The following is a 24,133-nucleotide window of genomic DNA, read 5'->3' on the forward strand; positions in this document are numbered from 1 at the left end:
ACTCTCTAGCTGTTGGTAGGTGGATTACCTGAGTGGTCCTTGATGAGACAATGTCCTCCTACTCTGTTATCCAACACAACACATCCATTTTATGAGTGATTCCTGTCTAGATTTTATGTACAAGCTCATTTCTCCTTATTCCTTAGCCAACTCCTTAGCCTGCTCAATCTTCACTGATGTTATATCCATCAAGGTGAAATTTGATCAGTAATGCCCACTTTCCCCTAGAAAATAATAACATTATATAAAATAAAAAATAAAATCTTTTTGTTATTATTGAATTATCTGTTTTCTTTTTATAATGATGGATGATAGTAGTTTTGATCTAGTAAAGTGTGGTTATCTGTATGTATCTGTGTTTATGCACTCATCTGTGTGTGCATACGTGTGTTCACATTTATGCCAAACAATCTTTTGGGAATATTTAGTGTAATATGCACTGAAGTATAAAACCAAAGTTTAAATGATTTAACTTTTTAAATAGCTGTTTATTTCAAAAGAACATCATTTTCATTTGTAAAGACTTTGTTGTTTTAGGTTCCAGCAAAATTGAAAGGAACATACAGAAATTTCCAATATGCATTCTGCCCCCATATTATCCTCCTTTTTTATCAACATCCTTCATGAAAATGCACCATTTCTTATAGCACCTTCATTGACATATCATAATTACCCAAAGGCTGTAATTTACATTAAGGCTTGTTCTTGGTGTTGCACATTTTATAGAACTGCATAAGTGTATAACATGTATCCACCATTATAGTATCATACAGAACATTTTCATTGCCCTACAAATCCCCTGTGCTCTGTCTGTTTGCCACTGCCACCATCAGTACTACTGCTCACCACCCAACTCTCTTGGGAACCTCTGATCTCTTTACTATCTCAATAATTTTCCAGAATGTTACGTAGTTGGAATCATGTAGTATGTGGCCTTCTCAGATCGCCACTTTCACTAATACATATTTAAATCTCCTCCGTGTCTTCTCTTGGCTTGATGTCGCATTTTGTTTCATTGGTGAACAATAGCTCATTGTCCGGGTGTGCACCCTAAGTATGTCTTTCCCTTCACCTGTGGAGGGACATATTGCTTGCTTCCAGCTCTCATCAATTGTGAGTAAAGCTGGAGTCAAAGTCCATGGGCAGGTTTTTGTGTAGCTATAAGTTTTTAACTTCTTTGGACAAATACTACTAAGGAGTGTAATTTCTAATTCTTGTGGTTAAAACTATGCTAAATTTTGTAAGAAAATGTGTTATTTTTTAAGCAGAAATTAAATATTTTTGTGAAGAGCAGTATCATCCTCAGATTTTTTTCTTTCCTTTCTTCTTTTCACCATGTTATAGTTTATGAGTAAACATCCCCCACAGTCTCGTATGTGTGTGGAAGGTGGCTGGAACATCAGGAAGCCACAGCTGACTTGTTAGGAGCTGGGGCCTGGGTGGAGGTGGGTCATTGGGAACATGCCCTGGAAGGCTGTATTCTTGTCCTGGTTTCTCTCTGCTTCTTGGCTGCCATAGATTAAACAGCTTTCCTCCCACGTGTCCATCCACCATGCTGTTTTTTCCTCGGAGCCAGTGGAGCGTGGACTGAAACTGTGAGTCAAAATAAACCTCTCCTCCTCCAAGTTACGAGTGTCAGGTATTGTGTCCAGTGACTTAGGAAAGTGACTAAGACAATCATAAATAACATTTCAGTGAAGGAAAAATAACAAGCACACATACTATGTTCCAGCATGTGTCTATATTAAAGGCAACAATCCTTAAGATTGGAATGTATCTTCTGCACTAAAAACTTCCGCTGTTAGGTTGCTATCCTGGATATCAATTAGAATTAAATATCCAAATTTTATTTTTTATATTTATTACAAAATCCTCATATACATGTGCATACTTAAGATACCTGCCTTGCTTTGCTAAACAAGTTGTGTAAAGAAAATAATCAGGTAATTTTGAAAAAAGGAATGATCAATGAATAATATATATGTGATTTGAGTGCCTCAGTGTCCACAGATAGAGATCTGCTGACCTATGTACACATATATTACTTCAGTCACCTTGCTTGGCTTTGTGTGGCTACTGAGCTTCATGTTATCATTTCCTGAAATACAGTCTGCAAAAATCCATAATACAGGGAGAAAAAAACAAAATTAGCTATTCCCAAATAACTCAGTTTTCTATTTGCAGTTTATAAACTTAGTTGAAATTCAAGGTTTATGCTCTGACAGGTGGACTTACCCCAGTTACCTGCCCTCTTCAGATCCCTTTTTGATAATGCCTACGTGCTTGTGATGCAAAAGATATCTTCAGCCTTAAGAATTGCTCTTGAAAAGGTGGCTCTGCTGACTGAGGTGACACAATTCAAATACAGATAATGGGAGTATCAGCTGTGTTGTTTGTGGACAATTCATTAGACATGGGATTCTGGTTGGGAACACAGGGATGTGGTAGAAAGCAAGCTATTTTTCATTCACCTTTGCTTCTGTGACTATAATACCCAGGAATTTCAGGGAGGAAGTGGCTATGTTTTCTGTTTAGGAGATGTAGGGGCACAGGTGTGAAAATGTTCTTCTTGGTTATGCTCTAGTTGCCAGAAGAAGGAGGTCCAGGTCATAGAACCTCTGAGCTCCAGGCCAGGAGTGGGGAGCAGGGCACAGCTCAGTGCCTTGGCATTCTAGCCAGGCTATAAGCATTTTCTGAGTCTGGTGTTGGTAATAGAATCATTCTATCTCTATTTTCTGTCATTTTGCTACATGCTTCGTTATTCTCTGGAACACTCCCTGCTGCTGCTTTAGCAGTTCCTCATGTGCTTCAATTATCTGGAGCTCAGAATTGAAATGCCAACCTTTCTCCTCTTCTGCCTGGATCAGATCCTGATACCTTGCCAGTCCTCTTGTCCTCTGATCAGTCTTATGTAGAATCTTCAGATGATCTCCGTTTTGATAGCTTCCTAAAGTAAAAGGGCCCTTCCTTTCTTTTGCTCTGAGACTTCAGGTTAAATCATTTGCTTATTTTTTGGCTCCTCATCTTTTATTCTTAGCAGAGGGTTCTCTTTTAAGGCTCCAGGGTGATGGGAAATGTTCTCTCTCGCTGCTGGGAAAGACAGCGCTATAGAAATGAAATATGTATTATATTTCTACTCATTTGATTATCTTCTTCCCCAAAGCAGTTTACAAATTAACATTGAATCTGTTTTTGTTTCTGCTCAGTTTCTTTTGAGTAAGGAAAGAATTATAGCTACTCAATTGTTCCCTAGGTTTCTTGCCCAACTTCCTTTTCCAAGAATGATTTGCCCATAAAATAAAAGAAAAAGAAGAGAACCCACTAGAGAAGATTCTGATTGCCCTGGTCAATAACAAATGGCCTGGTGAACAACAGGTCTGCACTGGAAGACAAGAAACTAATTGTATCTTTATGACAGCTTTTTCTCATAGGATCATAGAGGAAGAATTAAAAGGCCATGGACATGGTCTCATCTGATGGTTAATTGGAAAGTGGCTAAGAGTATTCTAGGATAATCTTTATTAAAATTACAATATTCTCATGTCTGAGATCGTTCTTAGTGGAATATCTTCTGAAAACAAGTTGGAGCAGCTTTCAGTCCAAATCTAGAAGCAGGTAAAGCTGTCTTAAGGAGCCCTAGAGCTGGAGATTAATTCCAAGGAATAGACTGATTTCAAAGCAGCGTCTTCAAAATGAGTCCCCAGTGAAGTATATTACCTGAAATTCTCCCATTAGGGATTATTTTCTTGAAGTCTTGAAAATCTCAAGACGTCTCTTTAAAGCAGTAAATAACTATATACCAGGAATAAACATGTTTTATGTCTTTATCAACTATTTATACCAGACATGTTCTTGTAGGGTCCTTGATAACAAAAAACAGACCAGGGCCCTACTGAAATGAAAGCTAGTATAGGCATCTGGAAGTTCTGAGGGAAGGTGAGAAGTAGAAAAAGTGGTGCTGAAAACAGGGATGAATTAAAAATGTCACCTACTTCCCAATTTTTCTCAGGGCTGGTTCTGTAAGTATGGTCTGTGTTCATGGCAGCTGATGGAGAAAGCACAGAAAATAAAAACAAACTAGTATTTCCAAAGTTCTATCGTTTTGCCAGCCGGCCAAGTAGACAGATGCTGTTGACCTCTGGTTAAAATGAACTGGGGTTAGAGTGACTCTTGGGCCATGTCTGGTTCTGTATGCAGCTGGACCTGTGGATGTGGAGGAAGTTTGATCACTGGACCCTGCCTCTCACTTTTGGCTGCACCACGTGATTTCAGTGCCTTTCCCTTCCCTTCTTTAGGCCTTCATTTCTCCTAAGCAAGTATTAATGTTGCTAGACTTGAGAGTACTAGAAATAGCAAAAGAACAGAAGGCAACAATGTTCCAAAATCTGATGTCAACCAAGGGCTGGCAAATTTGGGGATTAAGAGATTAGGGGAGCAGCAGGAAGTTTCTGTTGCAGAGTCCAGGAATTTTTTAAGAAAAAGAAGCCACTGAGGATAGCAAGAATCCCACAGGGGCCCAGCATATGTTTTAAGTTCTACTCCTGCCTATGATTTTGGAATCTATTCAAGGTGCTTGTGCAAATCCTCAGGATCTCCATTTATGCCTAACTCAGGCATAACCCATGGAGAAGCTAAGCTTTTTCCTGCCACTGCTCCAGGAGTGACATACTCAGAAGTCCGTGCCCATTAAACTTCATCAGTGTTGTTTCTCACTTAGCTCCACATGTTTAAAAGTTCTCCAGGCTCACCCTGTGAATGTGGCTGAGGAAGTGTCTCTTCCAAATTAATAGTTTAACTGGTGTTCAGGCATGAACAATAGGGCAGGAGGGAGTCAACAGTGCAGTCACTTGGAGGGCTCCAGGGATCCTTCCTCATTAGGAGATGCCCCACATGGAGATGGCTTCTGCCTTTATATATTGTGGGAGTAGACATAGATATGAATATAGATCCTTCTGTTTCAAATGGATGATTCTGCTCCCTCAGGTCAGTGTTAAGAAGCACAATTTCCAAGTGTTAGTCAGCAGTTGAATTATTTTGGCTTTTCCTTTGGTATTCAACATAGTTTATAATCTACATGAAAATCATGGGTTCTGAAACTTGGTGAGACAGAAATTTTGAAAGGGAGTATCTTGAGCTGTTTGATGTAAATCTGTTTCTTTTTAGAAGGGCAGGGGCATTTGGATGGGACTTCTGGTGTTACAGCCAGACATGGTAAAACTGTGCCCAGAAGTAGAAATGAGCAAAGTAAATTACCAAGTACTGGGCCACCAGAGTCCAGGCCTGAACTTGCAGATAGGTCATGTTCTAGGAAAAGATGGATATTCCCAGATAGATGTTGAGGAGCCACACTCTGTGCTTAGACTTACATAAAGGGACAGGGACAAACACTACTTTCCTAGGATACAAGAATGGAAAAAGCCTACTTGGTACAGTAATTTGTCCTTTCTCTGTCACATGAGGGAAGAATCAGAATTACTGCTGAGATTCAGATGAGAATCTTCAGTAGCGAGGAACTTGAATCAATTTTTCCTTCCCAGTTTGTGTGATCTTTCAGTAAAACACTTCAAACTACCAGCACTGGTTGGCCCAAGAAAGGTGTTAGAAATGTATTTAGTATTTAACCTGGTTCATGTTTATAGAACAGAAATGAAGATGGAGGTGAGGAGGTAGAATGGAGAGGTAGAATGGAAAGTTGTATTTTGCTGTGTGTTTTTTTTTTTACATATTGGTTTCAAGAAACAACAAAGCTAAGGATAGATAGTCTTATTGTTGTGACATTTGGTTTTGCAGTTGGTGGTGTGAAGATTAATGAGGACTCTGTCTCTTCCAGTCCATTCCACTTTCTACATCTTACTCCCATCTGTTGCCAAATCCAGAACATACATTCCTCCTTATCCCACACCCACTGATTTCAATAAGAATCAATAAAACAGAGTGGAGGAATGGAGAGAAATCTGATCTTATTTTACTATTTAACTTTAACAGAGCTGTTCTAGAGAAATCCACTGGGATTACTATTTAGTCAATGGTGACACTTCTTGGATAGAGAGGCATTGCAATATTTTGTTTAACTAAACAACTGAAAAATTGGGACATTAAACAAAAGATTTATACTGGGCAAGAAAGGATATGAAAACTCTTTCTTGGGTTCTCTACCACATCCTGTCTGTTCATGAGTTTTTTGTACTTCCACCCCAATACCACCATCACCTCATCTATGAAATTAAATACCACGTTAAAGCTGGAAGAGACCTTTAATAGAACCTAGTTCAACCATGTCATTTTACAAATTTGCAGACAGAGGGCCAAAATGGTTAAGAGACATGCCCAAGTTCATAGAGGTCAGCAGGGCCCAGCCAAGACCAGAGCCTAGTCACATGGCCTTGGTCTACTGCTTTCTTCATCCTAGCAGGCTGTTTCTTGAAAAGTGTGGTACAGATGCCAGACAATTTCTCTTAAACTAATTTAGATTCTAGGGGAAAAAAAGCTGTGGTCATACTTTTCTGGATGCCTCAGTGAGGGTGGGATATTGACTTTAGAAAAACTCAGGAATTGATGTCATTCTGATTTTTACTTTGGGCCAAAGATTAATTAAATTGTTCTTTGTTGTTATATTATAGTCTTACTGCTTTAGGAAGTTATAGAATATTCCATAATTTCCTTTGGGCTCAGTTTTCTGACTTCTAACATGAGGAGCTTGAGTTGAATTATCTTTAAGTTCCATTTCAATTCTCTGAGATTGTGACCCCAGAGGGGAAATTTAGCTTATAAACTTTCTTCAAGCCTTGCATGGGAGAAGCAAGGGTTTCAGTACTGATTCTGATTGACTCTGGAATACTATCATAGCCTCTTAAAGTTTTCCCAAGATGGCTCAGACCAGTGGTGGCAAACCTATGGCATGTGTGCCAATGTGGGCTGTTTGTATCATTGAAAGCTCTAAAAAGTTTGCCATCATTGACCCAGACACAGAGTAGGATGTTGGGCCATGGCTGCCCATGACTGTCAGCAGAATATCCAGTATTTCCCGCATTTGTTAGGAACTACCCAACTTCCCACATCTAGAGCTGGGCTGGACACTATGCCAATATCCCTATAGTGGCCTAAAGAACTGGAAAGCTAACAAGAAGTGCTGGTGTCCTCTACAAAAAGCTTATGACAGATTTGTTAGTGAGTCTGACCCTTCCATCTGTAGAGGATGATGTCTGTTTCCTGGTGTCAGCCTTACCCTCCTCCTCACTAACAATGAGTGATATAGGAAGACATTGTGGGCCTGCCCCTAAGTTCGAATTTCATATATAGATGTTGATTCTTTCAATATGGAATTGTCTAAATTTGTTAGAATTTAAGAGACTCACATGTACCAAATTTTATTCAGTTCACAGTTGTGGAGGAAATAGTATTTTTATCTGTACTTTGAGATTACTACCTTTCCCTGTGTTCTATCTGTTAAGCCTCAGAAATAACTTCCCAGGACATCTCCTTTGCCTTTCCAGATCTTATTCATTCATTAAGGTTAAAGCAAATGCAATGATAAAACTTTCTTTGAAGGAACCCTGGGTTCATAATCAGTAACATGATTTAGTTGTTTTCTCTCTTCCACTGTTTCTAAAATTTCTTCAGAAGAGGAGAAATGTTTTAGTGTACTTTGTGGCTTCTATGTGACAATTTGTTTTGAATACGTGAAATGTAATGATGAAACAGTGGGACCCGTTTCTCTTCTGGAGTCAGCCTTGCCAATTTATAGTCTTGACCTATAGAATTTAGTGACATGTCTTTTAGTTAAGTGACATATCTTTTAGGTTAGTGACATATCTTTTAGGTTACATATATCAGGATCTTTATAGGGGTGAGTTTCACTCTTGTTGAGCTTCAAAAACTTTGAAACTTGAAAACATCACAGATGCTAAGATCTCACCACAGGCCTAACCAATCAAAATCCCCAGGGGATGAGGCCTGGGTGTCTACTTTTTTAGCCCACTTTTTTATTAGTACATATTGTTTATACAGATTAATGAGTTTGCTTTTGGCAGATTTGAACATGCACATAATATACTTTAATCATTTCCTCCCTATCACCCCCCTTGCCCTATCTACCTTTTTTTTTTTTTTCAGTACTGAGGATTTAAGGATTGAATCAGGACCTTCACACTGATCTACATCCCAACCCTTTGTAAATTTTTCGTTTTGAGTCAGGATCTCGCTAAGTCCCTAAGTCATCCAGGCTGGGCCCAAACTTGTGATCCTCCTGCTCCAGCCTCCCGCATTCTGGGATTATAACCATGCACCATGGCATGCAGCTTCCAGTTTTTAAAAATATTGCTTAAGTGAGTCTAATGCACAGCCATGTTTGAGAAAGCCTACCTCACAGAATACGCTGGTCCCTCTTGTGTGGAACTGTGCCAACAAAGCTTTCTCAACTCCAGACATCCTCTACATGGTTGGGTAACCATCCAGGGCAAACATGCATCAGGACAGCAGGACATTGCTAGGATTGATCCTGGGGGCCTTCAGAGCCTGAGGTTAAAATACATTTTGAACAGGGATGGTTCAATGGAAAGCATTTTTTTAAACCTTCAAACTTTGGGAATGAGGACCAGAAGAAAGAGTAGAGGTTTCTAAGGGAAGCAGAGAGACACAGAGCAAAGCCACAATTATGCATAGCCAGCCATCTACAGAGTGTGATTTCTAAAGGCCCACTGCCTTGAAATTCCATTATGAAAAATTCAATCCTCTGGGTAAGACTTTGTTCCTTATTTAAATGGAAATACCTGTGAATCACATCTGATGGGAGCGTCTTATCCCCACCTGAGAACACAGTGTGATGAGGAGTGGGGAAGATGTGGAAAAAGTGGAGGGAACGGTGAAGTGGTGTTGCCAAAGGAGGACTCACGCTTACAGGGCATTTTGCAGGTAGTGGCAGCTGGACTGCTATAGTTTAAGAGAAAACTGTTCAGAACTATAATGGACAAGCATTCTGTCCTTTTCCTCTGCCTGCCTTGCTGAGGAGCTCCTTCACTCACTCCTGCTCAAGCTGCTAACTCCTGAAGGAGTAGGAAAGCAGCAGGAAGGCCGCCTCACTTGGAAGTGATGGCTTCCTGGTCTAGGTTGGCCCTGGCATGGCTTGGAGATGCAGCTGGAGATGTTCCTCTGGCTCGCTGTGTGGCCTCCAGCCAGTCTCCACATAGCTTTAGTTTCCTTGTATGTCAAACCAAGATAAATACCACCCTTTCCACCTCTCTGGGGGATCGTGAGGTGTACGTTCTGCCTCTTTCATTAACTTTGTCGAAGGACCATAGAAAGACAGCTTTACGATGAATTATTTTTGCTCTGAGCATGGCTTTATAATATGACAGCTTTTGTAGCCTTAGGAGAAAGGTGAACATAAGGGCAGGGTAGAATGGTGGAGAGCACTACACCCTTATTCTGAGGGGCAGTGTTTTTAATGGAAGAGAAACAGCAAAGGGGGTTTAGAGTTGGGGTGCAAGAGAGAGAAGTCTACAATTGGTACCAGATGCCATCGGAAGCTAACGACCTGACAAACACCATGCTCATAAAACAAATTCCTTAAAAAGGAAGCAAATGGAAATATAAGCTAGTGAAAAAATTTGCAGCAGCTGCCCTAAAACCATATCTCACTTCATAAACAGGTCTTGGTTTGGTCCTTTTTTCCCTTTTCTTTTTTCTGGACTTGGTCTTATTTTGGGCCACTTTCCCCTCTCATGTGCTCCCTGTCTTGCTCTTCCTCCCTGGGGGCTCCACTGCTGCCCACCCTGGGAGTCAAGCAGCTGGGCTTTCTGCGGTTCACCTTACTTTGATGGAAGAAGACTCATTCAGTTTATGTTTTCTGTCCTGTCTCAGCCTGTGTTTGTCCTCAATGACATGGATTAATTGGATGAAGTCACCAAAAATAGCATGTACTTCTTCACATTAATTTCTTAGCAATCAGCTCACAGGAACCAAGGTGTTAACAGAGCTTGGAGATCTTTAAGATCACTAGTGAGGTATTCTGATCTCATCCCATAAAGGATGGTCAGGCTTTAGCACTTTATTTCAAATATTAAATAAAGAGTCAGGTACAGATTTATTTCTTATATTGTATAACCAACAATCAGCATCGGATTTGGGGAATTTATGCTCTCATTAATAATTCCCCCTCCCTCAATTCATGTATTTGTCCCTTCATCAGGTCCCATGATGGACATCACATAATCACTGGGAATATCAAGGAATAAAGGAGTAAAAATTTTCCTTCACAGTACTCACCTCCTGTTCCCCCATCACATACCTAGCAAGCATGAATGAAAGAAATGAGAAAGTCACTGACATATGATTTAAATCCCTTAGGTGTAATGTTAGGGGCAGCCAATTTATCACAGTCAGATCAAATCAGCTCTTCTTGGGCTACTGCTTTTTTCATCAACTCTCAATTACATATGGCAGTATATGCACATTCAATGACATTTTATTTGCACTTTCTTTATTTTTGCCCAGCTCTCTGATATAATCACTGACAAAATCCAAAGGCAAACAGAGGACACTAATGATGAGATTCACTAGTCAGTTTGGCTAGTAATTAGCATCACTGGCAACAAAATCAAGAGCAAGTAAACATCTTGTTAGAAAACATCTTCTTGGTGTCTCCCACACATACCCCACATTTACATGCCTTACAGAAATGGTCCTTGTTCTATCACCAGTGCGAAGAACAATGCTTTGAAAGAGTAAGTGCTTAGTAAATGCTTACTGATGAATAAATGAGTGGGCCAAGATGGTAGATAATAGTTTTATCTATTTAATGTTGGATAATATTTTTGTATTTCAGATCCCTGTCACACATAATTTAGCAAATTTCCCATTTTAATAGTCATTCTTTTACTTTTATGTTTGTAATTTGAACAAATTTAATTTAGTATGTTTTCATTGTGTTTACTATAGCAAAGTGTACGGTAACTGTAAAAGTAAGTAGGAGGTAGTATTTCTCTTCAAGAAGTTAATACTCTAGTATTAACCCAACTACTAATTGCATTTGGATAAAGGGGTGAATAAACATTAATTGAAGACCAAGAAAATGCATACATAGTGCAAGAAAAGAGTAAAAAATGTTAGAAGGTAGTTATTTTTACAATTTCACTGGGAAGTTTGAAGGAAGAAGCTATCCTCAGGGGCTTCTTGTAGAAGGAAGACCTTTTAGAAATTTCAACAAGTCAAGTAAAGGTACAGAAGTGAACGATAAAGTAGGATGATCAACAAGAAACAGATCACGATGGGAGGGTCTGGGCCACTGGTAGTGGAGCAGCAGAGGAAGTTAACCTGAGAGCAATAACACATGCCATTATATGTTATCGTTTGTACTTAAATGTCCCCCAAAAGGCTTAAGTGTACAGGGGTTGGACTTTTGGAAGGTGACTGGATCATGAGGTTCTATACCCATCAGTGGATTAATCCACTAAAGAGTTCCGAACTGAATATGCTACTAGGAGGAGGGGTGGGTTACTGGGGGCATGACTTGGAAGGATATATATCTCCTTCCCCAGATCTGCCCTTTACTCTCTGCTTTTTAGCTGCCATAACGTGAGCAGCTGTACTCTGCTAGACCTTTTCTGTTCTGGCACCAGCTGACTATAGATTGACTCCTAAAAACCGTGAGCCAAAATCAACCTCTCTCCTCCTTTATGTTGTGAGTGTCAGGTATTTTGTCCCAGGGATGAGGAAAGTGACTAGGACACCATTTCATCTCATAGGAGAAGGAGCTGAAATGCTAGAAAATAAGTAATTCATTCTATATCATATAGATAGCAAATGGAAGATACAGAATTCAAATTCATTAGCCTGGTCCTAATGCTTTTTAAAAATCCCTATTGCATCCTTGCTGTTATAAAGGTCCAGCCTGAGTCTTCTTGAACCCTAGGAAGTTTATACATCTCTCCTGTTTCTGATTATTTGCCCCTATTAATCCAGAAAGCAGTTCTCTGCTGAGATGATGGCTGTGTAATGTCAGGCATTTCATAGGGATTCAGTATGTGTGAATTTCCTCTTCCCTTAGTGGATGTAATTTACAATTAGTATTGCTGATATTCAGTGGTATGTGCTGCTTTGGCCATACAAGTAGTCAAAATATTTCCTTACCAATCAGTAAAGAGATGTTACTTTTGTCTGATGTCTCAGATAATCAGGATCTTTATTCAGTGCCTTGTGGGACCTCTCTGATCAAGCATCTAAAAATTGATACCTGATACCACCATGGGTCTCCAGAATTCATTCCTGAGCTTTGTACAGGATCTGTTCAGACTGCTTGGGACCCAGCAGTGCTTGTTGTTCAATATTTCAAGTATTATCCCCTGATCCTTTCATTTTTTATATCATCCAGAACTCCTGGATCTGCTCTGCACCTTATTCCATCACCAGTGATTCTCCTGGAAGAGTCATGTGAAGTTGGTTAGTTTTTACTCGTTGGGTGATATTGTTTGTTTATCATGTGCCATGGTTCTAGGAAATACACAAGATGATGAGCTAAATGTAGATTTTGAAGACAGGCTATTGTCTGTAATTAAGTGTATTTCCTGGAGGGATCTGTGAAGTCACTTCTGCTATTGGTTTTAAGCCAGTCCTAAGAAGCTGTCTTAATTACATTTTTCATTGCTGGGACAAAATACTCAACATCCACAAGTTCAAGGATGAAAGGTTTATTTTAGCTCACATTTTGTAAAAGATCAGTCCATAATTGGCTGCTCCCAAGGCAGGGCAGCATGGTAAAAGGATGAGGCAGAGAAGAACAGTTCATGGCATGGCTTGGAGGACACAGTGGGCCTTCCTTCTTCTTCCCTTTTCATTCCATCCAGGCCATTGGTTGTTGCTATCCACACCCAGGTGGGTCCTTTCCTCTTCAGTAAATCTATTGTTCACACTCAGAACTATGCTAAACAACCAGTGGACTAACCCAGTGTCATACACCCATGATCCAGTCACCTCACCTGAGCATGTGAGGCTTTGGGTGGACATCTAGACGTAAACCCTGACACATGCTTCTGCTTCTGTTGTCTCCAGCTGTGTCCACCGGCCTTGTGGGGAACAGGGCAGCTGTGTGCCATTGCTGCTTGATCACACGGACATGGTGAACTGTACCTCTAGCAGCCCAGGTCACATGAAGTGTGCTATCACCTGTCAAAGGGGATTTGCCCTTCAGACCAGCAGTGGGCAGTACCTCAGGCCTATTCAGGTGAGTTGCTTATCAGGACCGAACTCCTGGGGCAGGAAGCTATTTATGGTCCTCTGGCTGGACTGGGGAAGGGTGATGTTTAAACCATTTAAAACAAAAAAATTAGGGCTGTAACATGCAAACGAAGCACAGCTTAATAAAAATGCAAGGTATATAAGAACATGTGCAAGTCTGTTTATGAGGATGTGAATTTGCTCTCTAGGTAGGCAATAGACGTGAATGCTTGTTCTATTCTCCCTTGTTTTCTTTTCCTGCCAGAAATGATGTTCCTCACTTGTAACTTTGAGATAAGAATACAAAGATATAGACCCAGTCTTAATTTGCAGTCAAGGTACATTTCAATCAGTGTATCTATGGTCCCTTACCTACCCCAGCCCCACAACCCATCTTACGAGAAGGCTGGAGAAATACAGCATGATTTCACCTCAAAAGCATTAAATCCATTCCTGAGAGACAGAGATGCTATCGTGATACTAGCTATGGCTGAATTGTCTATATTCCTACAAGCCCAGTTCCAAATTTCTATAACACCATTTCTAAGACTTCAATGTAGTTTAGAGATAATAGAATATATTGGTTAAGATTATGTTTCAAGACATAGATCTGAAGGAAATTTCAACTCCACTATGTACTAGGCATGTAACTTTAGGTAAAAGCGAATAAAACAAACTCTTTAAGCTTGTTTCCACATTTGTAAAAGAATTGAAATGCAAATACTCATTTCATTGAGTTATTAAGATGACTGGATGGAAATAATTTAAAAGTTTCCAGTAAAATGATAGGCATATGACACTCTGATAAGCTGCCATTATCATCAACATAATAATGTTTTCCTATGAACTTTGTTCTCCAGTTTTATTTTACAAGATTGCAACACTCTACAGAGGAATTTAAAAGATGAAAGCAACCTTTAGAAAACATGACCATGTTTTGAGATAAAAAGGGAGGCACTAGACAGAATATACTAGTGTCCAAGGGGAGAACCATGAAGATGTATTATCAGAAAAGAGTAGATGTATGATTGTTAGATATACACAGTTTAGAAGATTGGATTTTTAAAAATTTTTTGTCCCAATTGTTTGCTTAATGGGTTGTGAACATGTGAAAGTATTTCACTTGCTTAAAAATAGTTAGAAAAAAAAAATAGTTAGAAAGACAACCTTGAGTTTCAGAGGCTTTAAGTTCTGTCCAGAAACAACTTTAATGTCTTTTGAAGAACTAACTTCTTGGCCTAAGATACTTCAGTTAGAAAGGCAGAGCTGTTATGACCTGTCCTTAACTCGTCTCAATTCAGGAGAAGTATGTGTACACTAAAGTAAGGTAGAAAGAATAAAAAAGAACAAAAATGTAGGATCTAAATATGCTTGCATGATATATAAAGCAGAGAGAAGCAAACACAATGTTTACAATACATTAAAATTAGGAGCAATTTAAGACACAATGGATGGTACCTGAGAAAGCCAGGAGGAAAACCAGGCAGTATGTGCAGAATTGGAGAGGCATTCTTTAAGTGATTAGTGGCTTATTGTGGTTTGAGCCAGACTTCAGCTGTGATAGTGTGTACACAGCAGGATCTGGTTGGGAGGAGAAAATGGCAGCTCACTCTTCATCAACCACGCGGTGGATTCAGCCACAGAGCTCTGCAGCTGACTGACCACTCCTGTCACCCGAGGCTGGCCTCAGGAAAGACATGCTACAAGCCCAGATTATGATCGCAAGACAGTGGCGATATTTGCTTGTTGTTGACACAAGAACTGAAGCTAAGTAGAAAAATGTGTCTGGCTTTGATGTGGGTCCTTCTGGCAGGCAGCAGGGGAACACTGGGAAGTAGGGATGAGCTGCATCCAGGAGCTGGTGTTGGGGTGGCAGGTGCCTTCAGCAGCGCCTTCAGCATGTGACCTTCAGCTTTGGGGCCGCTCTGGTTTCTGAAATGCCCCTGTCTGTCTCTGACCTTTAACCCAGTACTAGAGTGACTCCTATGCTTTTCCCAAACAAGGCATGAGCTTCTAGTTCTCTAGGTCTCATCCTGTAACCACCCTAGACACCTTCTTCTCCCACCTCCCTTGAGCTGCTGTGAAGTGCTGACCCTCTTGCAATGCCGATCCCTGTGTTCCACCCTCCCACAAGTGCTCTGCCTCCCTGCCCAGGGCAGGCAGCCCTTCCTCCAGTTCCCCCAGAGCTTCCCACCTCCATCCACATGGTAACACTTAATGTGGCTTTATCTTCAAGTATTTCTATTTTTGCCCTCCTGGATTCCAGTTTTCTACATCTTCTATTTTATTGGTGACATTCTTTATATTATAGTCTGTCCAATAATTATAGACGGGGAAAGGAGTTTTTTTAAATAGCAAATCAAAATATATGTCTTAACATTTTTCTTTTTTTGAGACAATGCCTTGCTATGTAGTGTAGGCTGGTCTCGGACTCACAACCCTCCTGCCTCAGCCCTCAAGTGCTGCAATTACAGATGTGAACCACAACGTCTGACTTAGATTTCCTTCTTTACTTCCTTTCTGCCTTCCCTCTTTTCTCCTTCTTTCCATTATTCCTCCTTTAGATATTTTTCTTAGCAACTGTTTCAATATGTGACTTGCTCCCCTAGTAGATATTCAGCTCCTTGACTACATCTTGTTTAGTAGAGGACCTGACCTTTCTAGGTACCCAATAAGCATCTCTTCATTTAGTCAGTAGCATCCAGCTCTAGGGCTGTCTTACAGCAGAGAAGTGGCTGGAAGAGCTCCCATTCAACCCCAGGGCATGGAAGGTGCCTCCGATGCATTAACTGTCACCTGTTCTTAGACACTATGCACCTTTCCCAGTGGAAGTGATTATTTTCAGTAGCATTATCAGGTTGGCTTATTAATAAGGGTGCCAGTAGGAAACAGGCCATGCTCAAAAGTGGGAAATTCAAGCAAATTTAACAAAAGTGTGGACAAGTATAGGAAATCACAGGAAGTGGTGCAGTATCCCAGGGTCAAGGGGCCTGACTTTCACCCTTCAGCCAGAAATATTGGCTATAGAGAGCAGCAGAACCAATGGAAAGAGAGAGCAGAAGGCTTGGGAGGGCAGCCATGGGCTGAATTGACCTGCTGCAACACCCCCCTCCCAAGACATTGAAAGAATAAGTCCCCAGGTCACCCTCATCTGTCTCCCTCTCTAATCAATCTCCTGCTACTGTGCCCCAGGGCAGAGTGAAGCCACAAGTCAGAGGCAGGAGGCCCACAGGGATCAGGATCCTTGGCCACAGCACAGGGTGGAGAGGAGCAGAGAACAGATCTGGATGAGCAAGGGGAGGGCATTGCTATTTAATGATTCTCTTTCACTCACAGGCTCTTTTATCAGTCATACCTGGGTATTGTGAGACTGTACATTCAAACAGCGAGGCGTCAACAGGGAGAAAGGCACAGTAGTTTTCCTGACTTGAGCATTTGGACACGTGACCACCAGGACTCCTCAGCCCCCAATCTCTTCTAATAGCCTTTGTGTACTACCTTGACAGATGCAAATTCTCTATTTCTAGAAGGAGATTCTGCTCACATGTTCCGCTGGGCTCTGGGACCAGGATGTGAGCTGCATGCCTGTTGACTGTGGCATCCCTGACCCAACTTTGGTGAACTATGCAAACTTCTCCTGCTCAGAAGGCACCGACTTTCTAAAACGCTGCTCCATCTCTTGTGTGCCACCAGCCAAGCTTCAAGGTATTGTCTTGCCAACCAGGCACTTACACCTGTTCTCTTTGAGGGACTTGGGGGCTTTTTTCTTTACCCCATACCCTTGCCATTTGTTCTACCATGACACCCTCTCTTGATGACACAGGGAAAATCCCAAATGGAAACAGCATTCTTTGGGCCTGACTACCTGGAAGAATTTCCTGGCTCAGGGTCTCATTCATGGAAGAAGCTTAGATTTTTCTTTATTTTTGTTTGCTTATGTGCTCTGGCTTCAAGTCAAACAAATAAGCACAGTGGTCTTGATAATATTAATAACCTAGGTATACTTTATGATATGCATTTTAAAATTTAGTTTTTACAGCCATTCTGTGAGTTCATTTTGCTCTGTCTTGTGGATGAGAAGAACAGAGTTTCATCAGTTGACCTTGGCTGTCATGTTAGAGATGAAGATGGAGTGCAATCTAGGCTAATTGACCCTGATACTTTGCTTTTTACCTTACCGGGCTTCTCAGACTTTGGTGCATGTAACACTTACTCATGATAAACGTAGATTCCCCAGCCTTACTCTGAGAAATTCTGGTTTACCAGGTCTAGTATGAGCTGGTGCTGCTTTTGAGAGTAGGTTCATGGATTGGACTTGGAGAAACCAAGCATTACACTGAGGCCTGGGGATGTAGTGTTTTAGCAGAACTTTGAATCCAAATGGGCTACGTTCAAATTTGAACACTGCCTGTTAGGGCTTGGGCAGGTTACTAATTTCTTCATCTGCACAATAAAGAATCTATTTCATAAGCTTGTTTGAGGTTTGGAGATTACAAAAGTTAATACATGTAAGACACTTTAAACAGTGCCTGACACATAGTAACCATGACAAAAAATGCTGTACATTATTGTTTTAACACTGTCTGTATTACTATCAGTGCTATATTTCTATTATTTGTGAGTAGGAAGGAAGGCAATGATTTAGTAAATAGCCCTTTTAACGCAACTTATGTGACCTCTGTCCTATATATTGCTCTATTCAATGAATGCTCTATGGGCAACAAGATACAGGATGAACATTTGATGTGCGACTTTAGAAACACTGCTCAAAAAAAGGATAATGTGGCTTTGAAGAATTTCTCTGACAGATTTTCATGCTTTTTACTGTTGCTGTTACTCTGCCTTCTGAGCACTCTGTGCTTCTCTTTCTTGGAGTCAGGACTGAGCCCATGGCTGACCTGCCTTGAAGACGGAATGTGGTCTCTTCCTGAAGTCTACTGCAAGCTTGAATGTGACACACCCCCTGCCATTCCAAATGCCAACTTGCTCCTACCTGACTGTGTCCAGGGAAGCCACGATGTGGGCACCATCTGCAGATACGAATGCCAGCCAGGCTACCATGTGCTGGAGGGTACAGCGAGTACAGTCAGGAAGTAAGTGGCAGCATACTTGGTCCTCACTGTCTTTCTGCCCACAAACCTGGCTCCTATGCCCTCATTTGTAAATCCCAGACCATTCCGTGGGAAAGATTGGGAAGATCTTTTGAGATACCCACTGCTTGCTGTACTTACTTTTCTACACAATTTCTCCTCACCTGTACAGGTATATTCTTCAATAGTGACAGGAAAATGACATTCTGTGTTATATTTAAAGACATTCTTTCCCGTAGGAGATTTCATAATTTCACCTATATGCTTTTTTAAAAGAATTTCTGCACTGATTGTTAGTTTCCTTGCAACTCGTTGTCAGGAACTGCCAAGCATTATCCATGTCACTTGACTCCAGCTCTGCCCTGGCACATCCTCATCTGTTCAGATTATAACTGTGGCTTGTGCAGAAACTGCCTGGCAGAGTCCCCAGTCCAAACAGTTACTAAATAGATGTGTGATGTTGGGAAGGTTTCATTTTCTGTCTCAGTCTTCTCTTCTGTAAAATGGGGATGATAAGAATAACAGCTACCTTATAGGGCTGTTATAGGTACTAATTGAATTAACAGTATGCTTTTTTAAAAAAACATAAAATACAACACATTCTAGCTATTGATTTTCTCTTATGGTCCTTCTGCTTTCTTCTCCCCGAATTTGATGGATACACAATCACAGGGTCATACCCAAAATACCTTCCTTCTGAAGGCATGAAGAATAAGAAAGGCAAATGCAGTACTTTACAAATATGGCATAATTTACAATAATAGGCTCTCAGGGGGGGTCTGTCTAGAATCCAAATGCTGGTCTTTCCTTTACCAGCTGAATAACCTCAGGTAAGTTTCTTAACTCTTTGCGTCTTGGTCTCCTTTGTAGATTGAGAGTAAATGCCCCCAGCAGAGGGGTGAGCTGAAAGCTAAACAGATACCAGTGCAGAGCCTGGCTTGTGCCAAAACTCAAGCAATGCTTTCAGGAAAGAAAAAAAAAACTTATGAACAACCAAACAAATAAGTGTTTTGGGAAAAAGAAATTCTTCGTATTTAGTAAGAAGGTGTTCTTACCATACTTTAATTTTATAGGTACCAGAGAAAATTGAATCCATTTCTTACCTAGGATTTAGTTCAAAGCCTGCATAGGTTTTCTGTTTTAAGATATTTGTAACTAACAAAATCCAATCCACAGCATTACCGTGTTGCTGCAGATATAACCTTTGCTTGTAGACAGAATGAAATCAGGAAACTTATCCTCTGGCTCACACTCATCCCTGCTGTAGTTGATCCCAGCCATGTTAACATGGAACGTAGAGAGCCTTGGCCTGGCCCAGGCCCTTCCACCCTGGAAAAAGCCCAGGCTCAAAGGTGGGAGGAGAAGAACAAACACCTTTCCTGTCCTCTCAGCCAGAGGAAAGAGCTAGGCTGATTAGAACATGAATGATACTGATGAAAACTTCATAGCAGGAGTCACTCTTTGCTTCAGTGGACCCTAGTGGGTGCAGTGAACCATTTTTGACAATGCAGAGCACATCTGCATGTGATTTTCCTAGGATCTAGGTGTAATCTGCATCGGTGCACGCTGACAAGTGGTGAGTGCCCAGTAATCTTCAAGTGAAGATGTGATGCTAGCTCACCCGAAGGCTGCCATTTCTTGTCCCACCCCCTTTCTCTGGCCTGCCTTTTCATGCTCTAGCAGTCACTTTGGATATCTGCAGAGTTGCACAGTGTAGAATAATTGAGGGAGACTGAAAGGTATCAGGACATGAAAGAATTAAGGATGGAGAGCTGACTGCCAGTTCCCTGGGCCTAAGGCTGATCTTCCTGGTGGGAAAAATGAGGTCTCCTCTCAGAACTCTGGGTTTTTGGCCTCAGCCTTGTAGCTCTGCCCTGAGGCAGGGGCACTTGAGAGCCATGTGTGGACCTAGCTTTTCTGGCTGAGAAACTGGATGCTTGTATCACAAAGTCAGCAACAGTTTTGGCTTAAACATTTACATTCGCAAGCACCGTGCTAAGGAGAGATTAAATTATTTACTGCCCTGTGTAAACAGATTAAATCTTAGTTTACACCTGTTTACATAGCAGGCAACAATTGGTAATCAGAAGTTTGCATGGCAGGCATAAATCACTGTCACTTGCCACTTGTGTTTATCCAGTGAAATATGTCAGCCTTGTTCCTCCTTGGAAAAAGCCCAGTGTTGTACAAATAGGGCCCTAAAATTCTTCTTAGGATATGCACCCATGAAGAGAAGAAACTGAGAAATGCAGGCAGGGAAATGAACCCCAAGAGAGCAGGCACATGCTAATTTATGCAGTTGTACAATGTGTAGTAGAGGGAAAAACAAATACTTGATGGTCAGATCTGTAATTTGTTTGTGTGGCTCTGAGCAATATATTCAACATCCACAGGTATTAGGTTTTGCATCTGTAATACGAAGGTAGTAATTATTTGTATCCAACAGGATGCTTTTGAGGCTAAAAGTTGGGTAATGCACTAAAAACATTTTATAAACTGTGAGTTCAATGCATATGCCATGCTGAGTATTAGTGCTTGTTCATTTCTTTTGAAAAGAAGGAAGCAACTACCAAAGTGTCAGCCAAACGCATTCTCTTTCTGCTTCTTCCAAAGTCTATTGTAGAGTAAGTACTGGACTTGACTTCTGAGATCCCTTTGTCCCACTCCACGTAGGAAGAGCAGGGAATGTGCATTTATCACATGCACACTTCATGCCAGGATCTGGTCAGGAATGAGAAAGACACAGGAATGATACCTAGGCAAGCACATCTCCAAACTGGAGGCAAGCTCTGTTTTTATGGAATGATGGGTTACACACCCTTGAAAGTCATTTGTTCTATTCCACCTCATGCCCGATTTTTCTTCTTCCTCTCTGTCTCTTCTCAATTTTCTTTCCTAGCCTTTTCCCTCTGCCTATTTCTTCTGTGTTGGTGTCTCTGAGTTCTTTTTTCTCTCTTGACCTATACATTTTTCCGGGATGAAGCTCCTTTAGTTTATAGCTTCGATTACTACTTACATACCGATGATTCCTAAATCCATATCTGCCACTGTAGACTTTTCCCTTAAGGACTAAGAGGGCTATAAGGCCAAATGCCTACAGTTACCCCATCTGCACCTCAAGCTCTTAACTGTACAGCGAAGTTCATAATAATTCTTTTCAGGTCTGGACATCTCTTTGCAGCAGAAAAATAAAAATTAAAAAATCTTCAAAAAAACTCAAATTCAACAATAATATTCTCCTAAATAAAAATGAATAACAAGTCTTTCTTCGGTTAAAGGGTGAAAACAGCTTAAGTCAAAATATTTTCAGGGTCTTGTGTGATCTACCTGGACCTTGTTTATTTCTCAAGCCTTGATCCCCCACTCTCTTCCCCAGTCCACTTCTCACCATTTACACACCTGCTGTAGTACAGGCTGTAATGCCACTGAACTAATTCATTGTTGCCGTAGAAGTCATGGCTAGCATGCCTCTGGGCCTTCACACATGCTATTCCTTCTGCCCAGAGCTTTTCCTGGACCTTTTTCTTGGCCAATTCTTACTCTACTGTGTTTAGCATAGGCATGAGTTTTCATTCAGGAGGCCCACCAGTTCTCCCCAGACTACAGGAAGAGCTACTCCCTGTACTTCCATTGCGGAGGATGACATCATCTACTCCCCTGATTACCAATAATCCGATTACTCACCTATGTTCTCCAATAGACCATACATATTTTACTTAGCATTTTGTGTGCAGTGGCAGGTGTATTCACTTGCAGGTGCCCGATACTCTCTGAATTGAGAAAAGCATGACAGGATATTGATGTTAAAATAAAATTGATGTTAAAAAATAGTGAAGAAAAGAGAAGGTTTTTCTTATTGAGTGATGGGGGGAAGAAAACTTTAAAAATATACGTGTGTTTTTCTTCTAACAACTTTCTCTGTCACATAGAAGGAATGGTCAACTCTCCAAAGACAGTTTTAATTTTATTTATTCAACAGACATTTCCACTTGGTTAGCACAACTCTGTACAAGTTACTGGTAATCAAAAAAAGATGGACATCACAACAAGTCCCCTGGAACAATGCTTCTGAGACTTGGCTGCACATAGAATCACCCAGGAGATTTTAAAAGTCCTACTGTCCCTGTCATACTCCAGCCAATTACAGACAGTCTCTGACTTACCATGTTTCCACTTAAGATTTTTTTTTACTTTATTACAGTACAAAAATGGTATTTATTCAATAGAGACTATTTCAAATTTTGAATTTTATTTTTTTCCTGGACTAATATTATATGTGCCCTCTCCACAGTATACTGTGTAGGTAAGCTCTGATGTCCAGTAGATTAGGTATGTCACATGCACTTTCTGGCCTGCAGCATTTTCAATTTATGAAGGGTTTACTGGGATGCAACCCACTGTAAGCTAAGGGGCATTTGTACACCAGTAACTCGGGTGAGACCAGGTCATGGGTATTTTAAAAGCTACCCGAGTCCCTACAGTATGCAGCCAAGGTCAAGAACTAGACCAGTGCAACCTTTGGTCTTTTTCAAATGATATCAGTCATGAGATTTGGCTCTTCTAAAAAAGAAAAAAATAAATAAACATTATCTTTTTTCAAAGTTAGCACATTAGCCTTTTGCATGACAGAGTTTTACATGTCACTTTAAGGATTATTTACTTTTAAAGGTACTAGAGAAAATATAAGAAGTAGAACTTGAAAGAAGTTGCAAAGTTTCTAATTTCAAGAATTGTTTTCTCTTCACAATGTTTGATAAGCACAAACTTTCCTGAAGAAAAGCCCTTTTCTTTTTCTTTTATGCAATTTACTTCCACAAACACATCATCATTAATCAATTCTTCATTGTTGCATTAACTTGACTTCCTAGGAAGCTAAAATAAATGTTTGACTTATATTTTATCAAAAAGACCATATTAAACTCTCCCTTATCTTTCACTTCCGTGGTTGCCTTTTTCTCATTATGTGTTATCTTTCTGTGTGAAGGTTAGGTTAACTTCATTAGCGCTCAGATTTAATTCAATTTCGAAGTTATTCCAGCTTTCTAGGTTTCCTTAGACTATCTTTTCTTTTATAAGTCATTCATTAAGATGGCATCTGTAACGTGCTAAAATAGCCACATCTTCTTGAAGGTAATTGTAAACAGCTATCTTTCTGAGGGTTACTCATGGTATCAACTTTACCAAAGCACATGAATCTATTTAAGATCTATAAACACAACTGTGGACCAACCTGCGACAAGTAGGCCTCACGTTCTGATTATTTACTGTTTAGTAAGTGTGTGTCAATGAGAACCTTCGGTGTATATTGATGAGTGAAGTGAATATTGATGAATGCCTTGTCTGATCTAACTTGGGGAAAGAGCCTGACATAGACTAGAACTGGGCAGGCAGATCTGACCTTTCTACCTGGACACAAAAGACTCTTGGTGTAATGCAGAGTGAGAAGCATAAAACCTGGGCTCTGTTCTGTTGGTTTGATGAGGACAACGATGGTGATGATAATCCATCACTATGTGCTGTGTTCACTGAATATTTTGCATGTATTATGTCATTTATTTTTCATGACAATAATGCATTTTGTTTTTAATAAAATAACAATACAATGTGTTGTGATATAATAACATATGATTTAATGTGTTGCAATACATTTTAGTATAGTACTATTCCCTATTACACACGAGGAGACTGAGACCTGTCAGAGTGTGGTTAAACAGCCTTTCCATACTCACTCAACCAGTATATGGCAAAGTTGGAATTAAAATCATTCTAACTCGAAGCCTGTGATCTTAGCTAATAAGGCTTTGGATTCTGAGTGCATTACTTCATTTCTCTGG

The 24,133-nt window shown here is 40.4% G+C and overlaps 1 protein-coding gene across 3 annotated transcripts in view; it reads left to right on the plus strand.

Moving 5' to 3' along the window:
- The window catches only part of Pappa2 (pappalysin 2), a 592,890-nt gene that overhangs the window by 496,768 nt on the left and 71,989 nt on the right, over window positions 1-24,133 (plus strand). For all 3 annotated transcript variants that reach the window (XM_087194134.1, XM_087194135.1, XM_004853387.3), the window contains 3 exons: window positions 13,045-13,216; window positions 16,737-16,914; window positions 18,089-18,302. In XM_087194134.1, the coding sequence (XP_087050260.1) occupies window positions 13,045-13,216; window positions 16,737-16,914; window positions 18,089-18,302 (564 nt within the window). The remainder of the gene's footprint in view (window positions 1-13,044; window positions 13,217-16,736; window positions 16,915-18,088; window positions 18,303-24,133) is intronic.

This window comes from Heterocephalus glaber, unplaced genomic scaffold, assembly GCF_053883595.1.
Source record: "Heterocephalus glaber isolate CG9 unplaced genomic scaffold, H.glaber_assembly_v1.0 deba00001600, whole genome shotgun sequence".
In the NCBI taxonomy this organism is placed as follows: domain Eukaryota; kingdom Metazoa; phylum Chordata; class Mammalia; order Rodentia; family Bathyergidae; genus Heterocephalus; species Heterocephalus glaber.